Raw genomic sequence first — 19058 nt, 5'->3', positions numbered from 1 at the left:
GTGTTCATTTTGGGGAATAACTTGGGGACCAAGTTATTTCCTGGCATCCTATTATTGTGAGATAGCATGCGGGAAATATGACACAAGGATGAAAGAGGTGCAAATGCACAAGGTTGTGGAAGCCTAGGTTGTAGGATGATATAGCAGCAACATGGTGTAAAGAACTTGAATCTCGTATCTCTTCTGAAAGTGCATTGCAATTTGGTGAATCAAAGGAGGCACATGAAACAATCCCTTCTGAAACACTAAATCAGCATAAACTTATTTGCATCTAAAATTATTTTGAGTGTAGGTAATACCTTGGTTTCACATGTTATAGAAAAGCATGGTTTACTGCGACATGAGTGAGCCACAGTGACCTTCAGTCTCCTCTTTTCCATACATGAGGGGCGATCCAGAAATGTTTACTTTTATAGCAAACCACAAAATTGGAAATTGGAGTGTGTTGATTTCTGATCACTGTTGCGACCCTTTATTCATGACTAAATGAACCAGAGAAGTAAATAACGTACACGCTATCAAAGCTATAATATTCCAACATAGGGTGTCCACATATGCGTAACAAGTTCTCTTGATTTTGTTTATTGTAAGTGAGATTTTCTTTTTAAAACTTAGGGTTCCTGACTTTGTGAGAGAGAAGCGTTTTGGAAATTGGTTGAGAGAGGCACGTGACTGGGCAATTTCACGAAATCGATACTGGGGGACGCCAATCCCATTGTGGGTCAGTGATGATTTTGAAGAGGTGAGTAAAAATAATTTATTTTATTTACATTTTATTTACATTTTATTTTATTTACTATGATTGTGCTTAGAGTGCAATTGTAGATCAGATCAACGAGAGAAAAGGTGTGATCCTCAATGGCTTAAGGTTTCCATTGCCATTTTGGGCAGATTACTAATTGATTGCTTCATGCTTTGGCTGCTTTCCCCTGCCACTGCTAAAATGGAGGCATTGCTGGATTTTACTACTATTCAGAATGGTGACATGTCTTAATGATGCTCAGTTAGCTAGGCACCACAAAACTTGCAAAAAGTATATTGTGAATGAACACAGTAGGTATAAGGCACTTCTCTGGGGTACATCTGTTTCTGGAATGCATGCGATCCTGCTGTCATGGTAATTCTGGGAGACAGTTTTTCTTTCTAGATTGCTGGTGTGTCAAAAGCATTAAATGATTCTTCCATCAATATCTGTAGCTTGTTTTTTAAAAAGCATTTTTTCCATATTTAGAGTTGGCATACTTATTAAAACTTGCTAGTTAAAACTTTTTCCATCTTTTTTCCATTTGCTATTGTCAAAAACAATCAATCTGCTGATGAAATCCAATGGACACCTTTTTAAAAGTTCTAACTAGGGAAGGAAAAGTTTTGTTTGATTTCAAACTGTTATTACTGTTTTAATCTGCTGTTTTGGATAACAACAAAAACTAAAATTAGGTCTCTGGTTGCATTACTAAAACCTTAAGTAAAATCACAATTTGGTTTGAGGCCTTGCTCAGATGCCTAAGTTGCATTCAACTCCACCTAGTATAAGGAGTTGATTGGGAAAATTAAAATCCAAAAGGTTAAAGGGCTATTTAGTGGAGTCATTGGGGGGCGGGGCAGGGAAAGATAACCGCTTGGTGACAGTGGTGAAGTTGAGAAAGTGTGTTGGTTTAGTTAGTTTGTTTGCCTCCATTTCTTCTTACAGTACATGCCATTGCCTATGCTATCACAAGGTTAGCACCTGTGATATTTACAAACACGTGGAATATGAAGTGATTCAGCTTTGCTAATACCAATTTACAAATATTTCAAACAGCTGCTGGGCTTCATAGCAATCAATTAGTATAGTATCAACTGACTTTTCCAGTTGCATGCTTCAGCTATGAACTATGTTCATTAACAAATCCTATTTGATATACAGTGGTACCTCTGGTTAAGAACTTAATTTGTTCTTGAGGTCCGTTCTTAACCTGAAACCGTTCTTAACCTGAGGTACCACTTTAGCTAATGGGGCCTCCTGCTGCCGCCGCTCCGCCAGTGCGTGATTTCTGTTCTCATTCTGAGGTAAAGTTCTTAACCCGAGGTACTACTTCCGGGTTAGCGGAGTCTGTAACCTGAAGTGTCTGTAGCATGAGGTGTTTCTAACCCGAGGTACCACTGTACTGGTCTTAACAGGTGGTCTGTATTGGGTCTGTAGCAGAACTGGAAGAGCTGTCAGGAGTGAAAGTGACTGATCTCCACAGAGAAAGGTAAGTGCTTGTAACAAAAGCAAACCAGGGTCTATTGTAGCTCAGAAATAGCTCTGCTCTCATTTGTGGATGTTGAATCCATTTCAGAAAATGCAGCCCTGATTTTAGAGTCTAGAAACTGGTTGCTTGTCCAAACCAGAAAGGGACTATCAGGCAATTCTCTGGAGATAGTCCTGCTGCTGTGCAACACCTTAAGTTACAGAATATCATTTTTTGATACTTTCCCACCTTCTCAGTTTCCCCTAACTCCTGAATGAGAGCAAATTCAAGAGTTTAATATTCAACCTGGTGGGGAGACACTACCAACTAGCTTATGTCACTGTTTAGAGCAGGAATGGATAATTTGTGAATCTTTAAGATGTTGATTAATAGCCAGCATACCTAATGGACAGGGATGGTGAGTTACAGTGCAACCTTATCTGGAGAACCACAGGTTTCCCACCACTGGCTTACTGAGTTCAGTCTGGTTCTCTTCGGTTCAGTCTGGTTCCCTGTGTGTACCCGTACACATAAGTTATGGGGTTTCTCCCAACCCTTCTGTAGCTGCAGCTTAAGCAGAGATTGGCACAGGCTGGAGAGGCATCATTTTGTCCATTTATCTGTACAACCCCCACAAAAAACTCCTGTACTGTATAGTAACAGTTTATTAATGGAACCCCATAATATGTTGCTTTACCTGACAGATTCAGACTCTGGACATGTGGACTGTATAAGGTTCTTCTTTCTGACGTGGTTTGAAATGCAGTGTTTTATTGGGAAGCATAGGCTATTTCAAGTGTTAGCTAGCTAGTTATCTGTCAACTATCATTCTTTGGAAACTGACCTGGAGAGAGATGTGGGACCTTAGGGTAGCTTTCAGCTTTCAGAAGTTTGGGATTGGCATCTGTTTCTGTAATTGGGTTCCTTAAGATTAATTTCCAACCTGTAGAGTGGAACTTCAGTGTCTAAACTGTTGCTGGATTATTTTCCCTTTAGCGTTGATTATATAACCATCCCCTCGCGCTGTGGCAAAGGTGTATTACATCGTGTTTCAGAAGTGTTTGACTGCTGGTTTGAGAGTGGGAGCATGCCTTATGCCCAAGTCCATTACCCATTTGAGAACAAAAGAGAATTTGAAGATGCGTTTCCTGCTGACTTCATTGCTGAAGGCATTGACCAAACCAGAGGATGGTAATTCTTTGTTATTAGTCTGTACAGGGTTTTACAACTGCAGAGCACTGGGAAATCTGGATAACTTTAAAACAGTACTTGAAATATAATTTGGCTCATGTTTGTATAGCAAGCACTGAACTAACAAAGTTTCATGGACAGAGATTTGTAAAGAAAGAAAGAAAGTAGTTGTTATTGAATGATTTCTGTGAAATGTGTGTTGGGACCCACTAACAGGTCACAGTCTGAGCCAAGGTGGGTTGCAAACAGGAGCACTACTGCCATGCAGATATATGGTAAAAGATTAAGAAAAGGGTCCCCAAATGCATGTTTGGGTTAAAAGTGGTTCCTGGGTCTGAAAGGGTTGAAGATACCTGCACTAGCTGATTGAATAGGTAGGTGGATACAGAAGACTCATGGCAAAAGGCAGCAATATGGAAATTAAAATTGCTTCACCGTCTACCTAACAAAAAATCCAGAGAGCAAAGAACCTAACTAACAATACTTGATGAAAGACTTGGCCATAGGAAACCTGGCTACAAAACTTGTAATAAGCGAATAACTTTTAGGTATCATTTCCTGGCCAAGGCAAGCCTGAAGGTATTCTGTAGGATGCGGGGGAGAATCAGCAAATGGTATCTACATAGTACCTTGCTCTTTACAAAATGAGACAAGTTGACCCATTCAGATACAGCCCAACAGAGAATTACATGGTGGTCTAACTCACTGTAATTCATGAACACTAGACAGAAAAGCTCAGAGAAATTTGCATTTGATTTTCAGGTAGCCTCAAATCAAGGCAACTTTCAGGGCCACATCTGCTTAGTTTCAGCAGTAGAACTGCATTGTATGCTTTCATAACCTTACACCCCCATTTTAGCTGATAAAAGCAGTAAGGAAAAGCTGGATTATTTCAGTTGTTGGTTTCTCTCACTGAGGGTAAAGAGCTAGGTGTCATTTCTTTTACTTTTGGCTTTCCTTTTTCCAAAGATTGTATTTCGTTAGCTAGTTTGTTCTTAAATGTCTGGATCTGTGCCCCCAGTGCCCAGGACATCCCTGACCATTGCTTGATTACCAGAGTAGTGGAACTCTGGCAGTGGCGGGCATCCCAAAAAGACACAGAACACAGAAAAATCTTTAGCAGAGATTTACTAAGGCTTACAGCTTACAGTTCATTGCAAGATCACTAGCAAGGTACAACTTGGCTCCTGTTAGAGCAAAAATCCAGTTTCAGCATAAAAAGTACACCACACAAATATAATATAAAATGAAAGCAAAGAATAGAAGTCAGTAGAAGAAATGAGAGCGAGAAACTGTACACTGACTAGCAGATATAACCTTCCCAGTGGCCTTGGCACTAAGGTAAGACTCAGCCTGTAAGCATGCAGCTGTGCTGTGAGAAGAATGGAAAATTACAGATGCGCTAGAATATTCTAGCATGTTCCGGCTTTTACTGGCAACTTCTGCACACACAAAACTTCACTCCATGATGTGGAGTTAACTTTCCAGTGATGCAGATAACTTCTTTTCGGAACTATTATACATGGGAAAACAAAATTTAAATTTCTAATGAGCCTTGTAATCCCAGTGCAATTCTGTTCCTTTACTGAGTATTATAATCAAGTCCCAAGTGAAAGATGAAGGTTTGTGTATATATATATTTGTGTATATATATTTGTGTGCACTGGCTTACACACCTCTACCCTGAAGTGACTGTAGGACTGTGTTAAGCAACATTTACAAATGTGATGTACACAATGCTGTAGAGTCACATTATGAAAGGAAGGTTCTGCATCATTATGTCACTCAGTTTTCTTGAATGCAGGAATATTCCTTTTGACACTGTAGCTTTGGAAGGAGGACTGTTTTGTGTGATAATGTAGTTTGTTACAAGATTAGAAGCTAGCAATAGGGGGGAAATAATATGTGAAGATTTTCCAGAAGATCTGCATAATAAAATGACACTTTTGGATAACTATAACCATGTATTTCTTATTAATATCCCTGGGGTTTGAAATCTGCTAAAAGGAGTCAATTAAAATTTGAAGGCATACAAGGGCTTGAAAGTGTGATATTTTAGCATTAACCTAGAATCAGCTGCTAACTATCAATTTGTTTTTCAGGTTTTACACATTGCTCGTGTTGTCCACAGCTCTTTTTGGGAAGCCCCCTTTCAAGAATGTAATTGTAAATGGCCTAGTTCTTGCCAGGCAAGTAATATTGTTAATATCTTGCTTTTTCCTGAGGTTCTGCTTGAAATGTAGTTCTAAGCTGCAGATATTTCTGTGTAATCCTTCATTGAATAACCAACCTTAGCTGAATGACAATTACTTTACGCTGAAGGCCCAATCCCTTCCAAAATGATACAAGTTTATATATCGTTGGGAGTGGGTAGAATAAAGTAAAAATTCTCATTATCACCCAATACATAAATATGGCTAGAAGAAACTATGGTTGTTTATCTACCTGTTCCATTGTTCTTCACTTTAATAAGGCTGTTGTGAAAGTAAACATAATTTGCTCTTGAGGGGACTGGCACTTTCTATCATAAAAATGGTAGAGCATTTGTATTAATTTTGAGAACTTTACCAGCAACGCATCCTTTGTCATAGTTTCCATCTTTAATCTTTTCTAGTGATGGGCAAAAGATGAGCAAAAGGAAGAAGAATTACCCGGACCCAGCAAACATTGTAAATTCTTATGGGGCTGATGCTCTAAGGTAGGATCCTGCTATTGTTTCTCTCTCCCCCCCCCCGTTTCTATTAATGTTTGTGGGCCCTCTGCTTAGGTATAGCCAGTCAAAAATTTGGCTTTTGCTCCTTGCTTTGGCTGGTGCAGCTACTGCTGTTCATGCAGTAGCAATGTGTGTGTGTGCTTCTTCTCAGAACTTTGTACAAGAAGGTAGATACAACCGCAGAACAACTGTATACATCTTGAACAAAAATACTTTTATAATATGCAAAAGGGGGGAGGGAGTGCTGTGAGGCATCACAATGGAATGGTGAAGTTGTCCAGATTGTAAAAGCTTCCAAAAGCATTTGGTTCACCACTGGTATAAACAGAGTGCTAGACTGAATGAAGAATAATGGATTGTCCAGTACTGCAAACGAAGTACAAGGCAGGCCTCGCATCACTGCCAGCTCCTTTTAATTTCCACATTGAAATATCTGTGTGAATGTGTGGATGCATGCAAAATCATCTTAAAAATACTGAAAAACATTATAGCAAGGACGATTGCGTTGGTGGTGTGGGACATTAGGCTGGTTCATATGAGCTTACCAGCATGTTGTGTCTCCGGGGCTCCTGATTATACACGTGTGGGTGTCGTCTTGTGCATAGTCCCTAAGCCTGGGGATTGTATTGTAAGTGCCAAATTGATTGCACAGCTTAGGTGTCTATGTGTGGGAATTTTCATTCGTAGGGTGTATATCCCATCTCTAGGCTTTCCAGGTCTACACAGCATTATATGGTTATTTTTTTCCAGAAGTTGGTAGGCTCTAAACCAAATATATAGCTGATTGTATTCTGGAAGCCTTGAAGAACTTGAGCACTTTTTGGTGTGTATATGGTTTGAATTATTAGCTGTATTTGTTCACCTTAAAGAACACTGTCTTTCTAAAATATATGTCTGGCAAGATAAAATATTGTATGTCAGACTTCAGTAGATTTTATTTTCTTTACCTAAATGAAAATCCCCAGCTCTCAAGAGCATTCATTGCTGTCCTCATTTTTCCAGCAAGATAAATCTGTTTTTGCTTTCTGCCTGCCTGATATGTGTACACTAAAGTCTTATTTATACATACTCCCACACACAATGCAAAGTAGTGCTTGCTAGTAGGTTCATTTAAGGAGAGAGCTCCAGTTCAGATGTCTGAACTTATTTGAAGTGCTTGATGTCAAGCACTTGTGTTCTGTTTATAGAATAAACTACTTCTGACTTTCTCGTGGGTTTTTTCTTTTTTTACTGAGCTAATTTAGCTTCTGTGGAAGAAGTTTTTCCCTTCCCCCATATGCAAATTTTGATTAAGTACTGCAGAAATATCCTCTGCAGCTTACTGATAAATGTGGTATTTTTGAACAGCTGCACATTTAAACTGCTTAAGGAAGCGAAGAACTCTAAATGAGAGTAACAAGTACTGAGTGAGTTTATTAGTGGCCGCCTTTTGTCTTTTGGTTCCTTGGCTAAAACTTTGCCTATTAGGGATGAGGAATCTGTGGTTCTCCAGGTGACATTGGACTACAGTTCCCATCAGCCCATCCATTGGGTGGGCCACCTGAGACTGAGTAGAGTGGGAGTTCAACAGCATCTGAGGGTAACAGATAGGTTGGTGAAGAGCAACCATTTAATACTCAATATTTTAAGAGTTTGGGATTGTTTTAAAAGGCTATTTAACTCAAGCCTTTCCCCATTCAATTCTGTGCTATACAACTAAAGTATAGATACAGTTAATGGTTTTGAAATTTGGAAAACTGACCATCTCCATTGGATTTAATGATTGGTATACTCTGAGATCAAAACAAAATTGAATGGGGAAAATCTCTCTTCGTTTGAATATTTTCTAGTTTGATATTTTTGGAGGATTATCTCAGAGTTGGAAAAATGAATTATGCACATTAACAGATATATACTTTCAAAAATATATATAGCTGAAGTGTGACGTGGAATCAGAACATGAAAAAGAGTAGAAGGTTAGATGAACTAACCTAACATTAGGTAAAAATATTCCAGTGGATGTCTGGGAAGAATTGTGGAACAGTCTCTTGAAGCCCATTCTCTTGGAATACAGCTGCATGGGGGAAAACAACATTATAAAAATGTGTAGATGGTAAACAAAATAAGCAGCTACGTGTTTGAAATCTCAGGGCAGAAAATGACAATTTTCATTACATGTGATAGGAAAATTAAGAAACAGCCTTGGCTTTGTTCAGTGTGGTGCAAGAGCAAAATGGAGCAAAGTGCCTGCAAACTCCTCACAAAAGAACCGCACACTTATAGTCCTGGCAAGCCTTCGTTTGGCTTACCATGTCATTCAAACTAGGCCACTAACTACAAACCCTGTATCTCTGTTGTAGGTAGTTTTAACCATATTCTTTAGCTTTGCAATCTTATGCATGCTTTCCTGGGAATTAGCCCAGTGGGACTTCTATCCAACTATACATACATAGGGTTGCATTGTTAAAATACCAAGGCTCTTGTACATTATGCAGAAAAAAATCAGTTTGTCCAAAAGCCATCTTGTCATATGGAAATGTGAAATGATGGGTGATGGTAATTTGAGCACAGTTCTTTAGAAATGTTTGCTTTCTCTATTCAGCAGCCTAGTAGAGTAAGAAGAAAGACAGAAAATATCCAGCAAAATTGGACTAATGCAAGAAATGGAAATGCCTTTTTATGTAGTTGCGGAATTTTGGGGGTGGGGGTGGGGTTACACCTCTGCAAATACTGCCAATTAGATTTGCCATTTCAGCAGCGTGAGTTGTATCTTAGCAACATCTACAGATTTCCTGGCACTGAACAAAGTATTAGGACTTCAACATTATTTTGGGTCCTGGGTGGAGGATTGTTGAAATTTTAATTTGTGTGTATTAAAAAGGGATCTGGTGTGTTTTCTTTAAAGGCATGTCCAAATTTTCATTACTCTGCTCTGTTTGTGTGTGCTGCTGTAGGCTGTACCTTATCAATTCTCCTGTTGTGAGAGCCGAAAACTTGAGGTTTAAAGAAGAAGGTGTGAGAGATGTACTGAAGGATGTCTTCTTGCCATGGTACAATGCATATCGCTTTCTCATTCAGAACGTTGTCATTCTGCAACTTAAGGTACAAAACTTTGCACTGTCGAAGAAAGTTGTTTCTCTGGTCATTACTGTATTTTGCTTATCAATATGGGATCTCTAGTCACACGGCATGCTGCCAATGTATGTAGTTATTCTTCATGATATCTGTCCTGCTCATCTGGTCAAATGGGCTCTCAAGATGGCTCAGGCAACATGCGTTGGTGCAGTTGGTTGTGGTTGCAATTTATCATGCTTGCATTTTGTTGGAGCCAGAAATGTAGTGCTTATAGTGTCAGACCATCACTGGGAAGACCCACTTTCAAATCCCTGCAATGCCATGAAGATAATGTGCTGACCTTGAGTTAGTCACTATCATTCTTAATGCCATCATCTATTTTATTTTAAATGTAATGGGGAAAACTTTTTTTTTTGGGGGGGGAAGCATCGGTCTTGCACACAGAAGCTTCCAGGTTCAATACTTGGCATCTCCAGGTAGGGCTGCGAATGTCACCTGTCTGAAAATTTAGAGAACCATTTCCAGTCAATGTAGATACACAATTCTGACCTAAATAGACTAATGTTCTGATTTGGTATAAGGAAGCTTCCTGCTTTTCTGTGAAATTGAACTGTCTCTCAGCCTAACCTAACTTACATGATTTTTTGGGAGGACAAATGTGAGCAGAGGTTCAGGAAGAGTTGTTTATACCACTCTGAGCTTCTTAGGTGGTGAGGTGAAAAGTTTAAAAATGTTAAAAATTGAGGGAGGGGAGGGAAACTCAAACTCAAGTAGCCAGTATTAATTATCCAGTTTGAGAGTGTAGTTGCAGACAAAAAATTATAGGCTGCAATTTATGCCCACTTACCCCGGCATTATTCTAAGAATCTGATTTAGAGTTCACTTGTGTTGGGGAGCTGTTCAGTTTATTGGTGCACCAATGGCTTCTGAAATGCTAATTTACAAGAGTAATATTAACTAAAGTTAAAAAATTCTGATGCCAGAAATTTCTGATTTGATGACACTGTATCTCTCTGTATGTCTTACACTTTTTATGAAGACCAGTTTAGATTCCTAACACTTGCAAAGACTGCTAGTTTAATGGCATCCATTACTATTCTAGGTTGGGGCACAGTGCTCTGAGGAAAGCAGAATGGGAATGGAAAGGAATATTTGATAAACATTTATTTCCTCTTCCCTGTTTCAGATGTGAAATGTTTAGGTTAAGAATGTGTATTCTTCATTTAACTTGCGTTCCAAAGTCTATGGTCCTCATTGACTAGAAACATTTCATTTTATCCAGTGGGATTTAATAAATCCGTAATCCTCCTGTAATGTATATTCTACATAAAAAGTGGTAAAAAAGGCAATACATTATTTAGGATTGTGTTTAATTCGTTGAATTCCAAGAATAGCAATATATCTCTTCTATATGTAATGATCTCTAGTCATTGATACCAGCTTATTTGAAGCAGTTCAGAACTTGTACAAAGTATACTTGGCAACCTGAGGAAAGACTTCTGACTTGTCAGCAATACAAATTTCAAAACTCTTCTGGTCAGTCAGTACTTAAATCTTAATCTGTTCTCTCAGCAACTGTTTCTAAATGGTTGCCTTTCAAATAATTTACTTGAAGAGAGAACACGGGTCCTTTGAATATTGGTTCTTTGGTAAGGAAAGTCTCAACAGATACATTATCTTAGTGAATACACTATGTTTCCGATGGGAAATTGATAACTTGAAGAGCTTATAATTACTCACCTCTCATGATACATGAGCTTTTCAAACCACCATGGAGCCCTTGCTATTAGAAGCAATAAAGGCAGCAGACTTCAATAAATAGTAATGGAAATTGGTTTACATTTTTAGCAGTCACCTCTGTAAGGAGAGCTTTGGAGCTGCATAATTAATCAGCTATTTCTGAGGGTCCCCAGACAATGTTCCTAATACTGTTCTTCAAACTGCCCTAATATTTTACATACTCTGAACTTAGTTTTGGTGCCACTGTATTGTTCTTGTGGTATTGAGTTCCTGGGAGATGTATTTGCTGTTATGGGCCCTGAGTGGGGAGGGCTGGTTGAGCCAACAGAGAGAAGAGGAGTTGCAGATAGATGACCTGGGAGGGAATCTTGTGGGCTAGGAAGGTCTTTTCTCAGGTCAGGAGAACCCAAGGTAGAGGATACTAGAGAGCATTCTAGTGGTGGTGAGTTTCCCTCACCCTGTACCTGCAACTTGAGGCATTGGCTCCTTTTCCTGAGTTGTAGGAAGCTGGTTCTGGCTTGTCCACTTATCAGGCCCCTAACTCTGCCTCTGAAGTTGCCAGAAACCACATATAGTGTTGCCTGTCCCAGGGAGATTGCTGCCTCACCTCTCCCACATGCCTCTTACGAGGCAGTGGTGCCCCCTCCATTGCCTAGACCAGTGTTTCCCAACCTTGGGCCTCCAGATGTTTTTGGCCTACAACTCCCATCATCCCTAGCTAGCAAGACCAGTGGTCAGGGATGATGGGAATTGTAGTTCAAAAACAGCTGGAGGCCCAAGGTTGGGAAACACTGGCCTAGACCATGGAGATGCCAGCACAAGTTGGGGCAGGTTGGGGCAGGTTCAGCCTTTGCAGAGAAGTGCCAGGTTGCTTGCCCGCTCTAAGGACTAGAACCGTTTGCTGCGCTAAGTTGTCCCTACCCCATTCCCTGGCGTTTCAGTGGGGTATTGTTGTTGGATCCGTGTCTTTGCTTGGGTAGTTGTGGGCAGCACCTGCTGTGCCTTTGAACCACATTACCTCATTTTGTCTGTGCATCGCACTGATCGGGGCGTTAAAGGCTTTGGTGGAAACCACAACCTGAGTTAAGAGTTCTTCATCAAATGGGAGCCAGGACTTTTGCATAACTAAGTTGTGCTGGCAATTGCACAAATAGGAAGCTCTCCCCTCCCTTAAGTTATAGCAATGTGGCTCAACATTGTTCAAGGGTCTCTGTGTATATAGCATTAAGGTGAATGGTGCCATAAAGAGGGGCTCTGACCACTCCCTCATTTCGTGTAAGGAGCGAGCAGTAAATCCTGGCAAATGTCTCTACATTGCATTTAACCTTTTAAGCTTGCTTTGAAATTACCATCTGCTAAACTATTTATAAAATGTTATTATGTACCATAGTACTAAAGTGAAGTGCTTTGTTCCCTGCTAATGGGAGCAAAGTCCAAATGAGAGGTCCTCAAATGAGAACCCAGAAAGCAGCTATTTTTTGACTGAAGCGCTTTTCAAATTATCCTACCTTATTAAAGCAATTGAAACTATTGCTATGTGATACACTTGCCAAGAAATTTGAACTGATGGTATCATCCTGAAAACTACTACCCTCTCAGTGCAGCATGATAAGGTGAACAGACTCTCGGAGTGGCATTCACCCCAGATGGCTTTGTCGCAAAAAGAGAATAAATCTGCAAATAGCTGCTGTGTTTGCCTGCATGAGAACATGTCTAATGAATGAATAACATTTGCAACTGACTTCTTGAATGACCCATGAACTGCAGGAGTTCTCTTTTCACTTGACATTGTTGCACAGTCAGAGGCATACTGGTTCAATACTGGTCTGTACTACTGTAGTACACCAACTGAAATTGGAAGAATTAGGGTGTGATCCTGCAGCTAACATAAGTGCAGCTCTGCTGGTGAAGAGGAAAACCTGATGGCAGGATGGCACTTACATCACCACAGTCCCTGGTAGGCATGCGGAAAGCTCAGCAGGCATGTTCGGCCCACTCGTTATGTTCTGCCAGATGTGTGAGCCAAGCAGAGTGTTCTGGGATGGTGAGGCTGTGGACTTGTAAGATCCTCAGTCACTACACTCCCCTGACATGCCCCTAAATAGATCCCAAAACTACATCACCCCCTGAGCTGGCTTAGTTAATATCTTCCTTTTGCAGTAAATAGAAGGGGAAGTGTGAGGAGAAAACAAGGGGAAAGAAATAGAAAAATTGCCCCCCCAACCACCTATAATGTTGTTATGGTTACCCCAACCACAGATTCTTTCCCACCTCCACAACATATTGCTCTGGCTCAAGTTAAATCTCTTTTTCTATCTCCATATTCATAGGAAGATGGAAAGGAATTCCTTTACAATGAGAATACAGTTAAAGAAAGCAACAATATCATGGATAAATGGATTCTTTCCTTTGCACAGTCACTCATTCAGTTCTTCAAAGCAGAAATGGCAGGTGCGTATGCTTCCTTAAATTTCAGGATTCTAATTACATTCATGTTGGTGCTGCAAGGTTATACAGTAGAAATATACTGATTTCTGTATCCGTGGTTTTATTTACTTTTTGTGGGTTGTTTGATGTGGATTCATTGAAATTACTGGGCCCTAGTTAGTTATGCCTGTTCATTTCAGTGCATCTACTTAAAGTAGGACTAACTTTGGATACAACCCAATGTTTGTTTACAGATTTGAACATTTTTGCTCTCTTAATATGAGTTTGAAACTAGGGTTTGAAAAGGGGTTTCTTAACTATGGATAACATGAATAAGGGACTCATAGTCAAATCCATTCTTTCTTTATAGTGATACATTTTTAATGTTGTTAAGGTACTGTCACAGGCTCCAAGATTTTGATAAGATAAAGAGACTGAAGCTAAAAGGTTAATGGGACATTACAGCTTGCTATTTCCCCCCTCACTTTCAGCCTACAGACTGTACACGGTAGTTCCTCGTCTCGTTAAGTTTGTAGACATTCTTACCAACTGGTATGTCAGAATGAATCGCAGGAGGTTAAAGGTATGTGACTTCTGTTTCCAGGGTGTATACATGAGAGGTGGAAGTAGTTTGCTCCTGAGTTAATTCAGGTTCCCTTTAAAGCTGAGTACTTCCTTGATTTGTGTGTTGAAGATCAATACCATTTTGTGTAATTATTAGTCTAATCTCTCTTACATCTATGACTACTTCTTGAGTAGGGTGAAAATGGAACAGATGACTGCATTATGGCCTTAGAAACCTTATTCAGCGTTCTTCACTCAATGTGCAGACTTATGGTAAGAATTAACTACTGTATAGTCATTCATCTGGGATGCGGGTGGCGCTGTGGTCTATACCACTGAGCCTCTTGGGCTTGCCGATTAGAAGGTCGACAGTTTGAATCTGGGTGAGCTCCTGTTGCTCTGTCCCAGCTCCTGCCAACCTAGCAGTTTGAAAGCACATCAGTGTGAGTAGATAAATAAGTACTGCTGTGGCGGGAAGGTAAACGTCGTTCCCGTGTGCTCTGGCTTCCATCATAGTGTTCCGATGCACCAGAAGCGGTTTAGTCATGCTGGCCACATGACCCATAAAGCTGTCTGTGGACCAACACCGGCTCCCTCGGCCTGAAGTGAAATGAGCGCCGCACCCAGTGCTAGATTTACGTATGAGCTAAACAAGCTATAGCTTAGGGCCACACTCTCTTGGGGCCCCCAAAAAGAATTAAAGGGAAAAAACCCTGGATGTACATTTTCAAAATATAAGATAAAAAACAAATAAAATAAAACCTACATACAGCAACAGTGTTTTGTGTTGTATAGACTCCTATGATGTAAGTAATGGGCCCCGCCTGCTAGCCTGCTCCCTAAAATATCACATATAAAGGGCCCCATTACCTTCAGTAGCTTAGGGCCTTGTCAAACCTAAATCCGGCCCTGACCGCACCCCATAGTCGCCTTTGACCAGACTTAACCGTCCAGGGGTCATTTACCTTTTACCTTACCTTACAATCATCCTCTTACAGATTTAGGTACAGAAGCGTTGCTTTTTGATAGAGCCCCATGAAGCTCATGGCAGTTAGCTTGTAACACAGAGAGGGTTCTTGCTAGGGCTGCATGTGGGTTATGATTCTGCAGGAGCACATAATGTGGGACGGGGGCAGAATCCAGCTCTCTGACAGTCTCTGATTTAATTAAGGGAAGGAGAGTGGGGGCAAGTTTCTTTAGTCAGGAAGAATTGCCTGGCCGTGTCTGGACTGTGCCTGGTGAAATCTCAGTAGTCAGAAGGCTTGGAAGGTTCACTGTCTCCTGGTGTGAAAGGACAAGCACTAAGACAGTGCTTGCTAAGATTTCTGACTTGAATGCTATTCACTTTCTTTCATTCCTCTGTTTTCTGAGGGTGTCTAGAGAGCTTAAGAGATATAGGTTGCCTTCCTTGTCTCTGAGATGAGCTATTCATGGACAAGGATCGACCAAATCTGGACATCTAGAGGGCTGGCACCCAAGACTAGAAAGGTGGAAATCTGCCCAAAAACATGCTCCGACCACAATGCTTTGAAACTAGAACTTAGACTTACCCAAACCGGTTCCTTCAGATGGAGAATGAATGACACCTTATTAAGAGATCAAGAGATTGTGAAAAAGGCCCAAAAAACGTTAAAGGACTATTTTGAAATCAACCTGAACACTACAGTTGAAAAAAGAATGATCTGGGACGCAAGTAAAGCCGTTATGAGAGGGTTTCTGATACAACAAAATACAATCAAGAAAAAGCTCTGGAATGGAAAGAAGGATAAAATATTGGAGAAAATATATCAAGGTGAGAAGAAACTGAGAACCAATCCCAAGTCAAAGGAAGTGCTGAGAGAAATCAAATTCCATCAAGCACAATACTCTAAACTGATAAATCAAGAGATCGAATGGAAAATCAAACAGATGAAGCAAAGATCGTTTGAATCAGCAAACAAATGTGGAAAGCTGCTAGCTTGGCAGCTGAAAAAAAGACAAAAGTTAAATACAGTGACAAATCTAGAGATTGAAGGAAGAATGGTTCAGAAACCAGAAGAAATCAGGAAGTGCTTCCACAGATACTTCAAAGAACTTTATGCACAAGGGCCTCAGAAAGAGTTGGAGATAGATCAATTTTTAAGGATAAATGGACTACCAAAAATAACCCAAGATAAAAGATCAATCTTGAATTGTAAAATAACTCAACAGGAAATTGAAGGTGCCATTCAGAATATGCAACTTGGCAAATCTCCAGGCCCGGATGGGCTTACCTCCAAATACTACAAGACTTTGAAGGACTACTTGACACAGCCTTTGATGGAGGTATGCAACCAGATCATGGAGGGGAAGAGGGCACCGGAAACGTGGAAAGAAGCATTCATCACATTGATACCCAAGCTAGAATCTGAAAAGACCCAGCTTAAGAACTACCGTCCCATCTCACTCCTGAATGTGGATTACAAAATATTTGCAGACATTTTAGCAAGCAGACTTAAAAAGGTCTTAAATGAAGTAATTCACAAGGACCAAGCTGGCTTTCTCCCTGGTAGACATTTATATGGAAATACCAGAAACATCATTGACATTTTGGAACTATTGCAAACCAATAGGAACACAAGGGCGGTTTTAATCTTCATTGATGCGGAGAAAGCATTTGATAATATATCTTGGAAGTTTATGAAGAAAAATTTGGAAGGGATGGGAGTGGGACGGGGGTTTGAAAATGGAATAGAAGCAATCTATTCAGAACAGAAAGCTAAATTAATAGTGAACAATGTGGTGACGGAGGAATTTAAAATTGAAAAAGGGACACGACAAGGGTGCCCTCTATCCCCTCTTTTATTCATTTCAGTCCTGGAGGTGCTATTGAACATGATTAGGGAGGACCGGTTGGTACAAGGGATAGAGGTCGGAGTGAAACAATATAAACTGAAAGCTTTTGCAGATGACTTAGTTTTGACATTACAGGAGCCAGAACCCAGTACAAAAAGAGTTTTAGAACTTATTCATGAGTTTGGTCGGGTTGCAGGATTTAAGTTGAACAAACAAAAGACTAAGGTTTTGGCCAAAAACTTGACATCTACAGAAACAGAGGGGTTTCAGAGAGAAACAGAATTAAATGTGGTTAAAAAGGTGAAATACCTAGGGATCTATTTGTCTTCCAAAAATTTGAACTTATTTAAAGACAATTATGAAAAATGTTGGTCGGAAATTAAGAAGGACTTAGAAATTTGGTCAAGATTGAAACTTTCCTTGTTGGGTCGAATAGCAGCTATAAAGATGAATGTATTGCCGAAAATGTTATTTTTGTTTCAGACCCTACAGATCGTGGACAGAGTGGAATGTTTTGGAAAATGGCAGAAGGATATATCTGGGTTTGTCTGGCAGGGCAAAAAGCCTCGAATAAAGTTTAAAATACTAACTGACTCGAAAGAAAGAGGAGGGTTTGCCCTGCCGGACTTGAGGTTATATTATGAATCTGCAGCCTTCTGCTGGTTGAAAGATTGGTTTTTGTTAGAAAACACTGATGTCCTGGATCTGGAAGGGTTTGATAATGCTTTTGGTTGGCATGCATATCTATGGTACGACAAGGTTAAGGTTCATAAACTGTTCAAAAATCATATTGTCAGAAAATCAATTTTTGCAGTCTGGATGAAATATAAGGACTTATTAGAGAGTAAAACCCCGAGGTGGCTATCACCAGTGGAGGCCAAGGCTCGAAAAAGACCCAATATGGAGGCCTATTGGCCGAAATATTGGGAAATAATCGAAAAAATTGGAGATAACTGGAAACTGCAGAGTAAGGATAAACTAAAAAATAAGGTGCGAGATTGGTTACACTATGCTCAAATTCAAGAGGTTTTTAAATTGGATAAAAAAGTTGGTTTCCAAGTGGAAAAATCGAAATTGGAGACAGAATTGTTAGAACCAAAAACTAAGGTATTATCGAGAATGTACAACTTGCTGCTTAAGTGGAATACACAGGATGAGACAGTTAAATCTGCCATGATAAAATGGGCACAGGATGTCGGACATAACATTATGTTTGAAGACTGGGAAAGGTTATGGAACAACGGGATAAAATTCACGGCATGTAGTGCCCTGAAAGAAAATATTATGAAAATGTTATACCGGTGGTACATGACCCCAGTCAAGCTAGCTAAGATATATCACCTGTCTGATAACAAATGTTGGAAATGTAAGGAGGCAGAAGGGACATTTTTTCATCTCTGGTGGACCTGCCCAAAAGTGAAGGCCTTCTGGGAAATGATTTACAATGAACTGAAAAAGGTATTTAAGTATACCTTTCCCAAGAAACCAGAGGCCTTCCTGCTGGGCATGGTAGACCAGAAAGTGTCAAAGAAAGATAGAACTTTGTTTATGTATGCTACCACAGCAGCAAGAATACTCATCGCAAAGAATTGGAAGACACAAGATTTACCCACGTTGGAGGAATGGCAGACGCAGTTGATGGACTATATGGAACTAGCTGAAATGACCGGCAGAATCCGAGATTTGGATGAAGAATCAGTCGAGGCGGATTGGAAAAAATTTAAAGACTATTTGCAAAAATACTATAAGCTGTATGAACTTTAAGACAGTGCATGTTTTTGGAAAGGTTACGCTTTAGCAAATATGATTAAGCAAATGGTAAAATTAATGACAAATGAGAAAAGAAGTCAATGTGAATCAAACATTTTATGTTTATTTTAAAAGGTAACAAAGTTAAGATACAATATACTGAATATGGGTACATAATAATGGAAAGTTCCAACAAGGTTTGAAATAAGGTAACAAATTGCTGATATTGCTACTACAAAGAACGCAGATCTGGAAGGTGTGGGGAAGTCCAATGGTTTTCTTTTTTGTTAAAAAAATCAAAAATTGTTTCTTGTATTTGGGTTTTTCTGTATTGTATTGAATTGTCAAAATTATGAAAAGAAACGTAATAAAAATTATTTAAAAAAAAAAAAAAAAAAAAAAAAAAAGAGATGAGCTATTCTCTTTGTTGAATGCCTATCTGTAAAGAGGCCAGGTAAGAAGTACAGCCATCAGGTGGTATTAGACCTTGTAATTTGGTTATTTTGATTAGCCAGAGGAAGTTGTTCAACTGGAAACAGTTTCCTGATGGAACTCTGCAGCTGGTACATTTTTGACAGGAAACTGTGCATGAA

The 19058-nt window shown here is 39.7% G+C and overlaps 1 protein-coding gene and 1 long non-coding RNA gene across 6 annotated transcripts in view; one reads left to right on the top strand and one right to left on the bottom strand.

Moving 5' to 3' along the window:
• Positions 1-19058, bottom strand: part of LOC310757877 — a 518075-nt gene that overhangs the window by 54458 nt on the left and 444559 nt on the right. The window lies entirely within an intron of this gene.
• IARS1 (isoleucyl-tRNA synthetase 1) overlaps positions 1-19058 on the top strand; it is a 97224-nt gene that overhangs the window by 51939 nt on the left and 26227 nt on the right. For all 5 annotated transcript variants that reach the window (XM_083603263.1, XM_083603260.1, XM_083603262.1 and 2 more), the window contains 9 exons: positions 616-742; positions 2161-2234; positions 3210-3404; positions 5507-5593; positions 6019-6102; positions 9051-9198; positions 13242-13362; positions 13830-13921; positions 14098-14175. In XM_083603263.1, coding sequence (XP_083459389.1) covers positions 616-742; positions 2161-2234; positions 3210-3404; positions 5507-5593; positions 6019-6102; positions 9051-9198; positions 13242-13362; positions 13830-13921; positions 14098-14175 — 1006 coding nt within the window. The remainder of the gene's footprint in view (positions 1-615; positions 743-2160; positions 2235-3209; positions 3405-5506; positions 5594-6018; positions 6103-9050; positions 9199-13241; positions 13363-13829; positions 13922-14097; positions 14176-19058) is intronic.

This window comes from Podarcis filfolensis (assembly GCF_964270895.1).
Source record: "Podarcis filfolensis genome assembly, chromosome: 2".
Lineage (NCBI taxonomy): Eukaryota > Metazoa > Chordata > Lepidosauria > Squamata > Lacertidae > Podarcis > Podarcis filfolensis.
The sequence above is the reverse complement of the archived record's forward strand: the minus strand, read 5'-3'. Positions and strand labels throughout refer to the sequence as shown.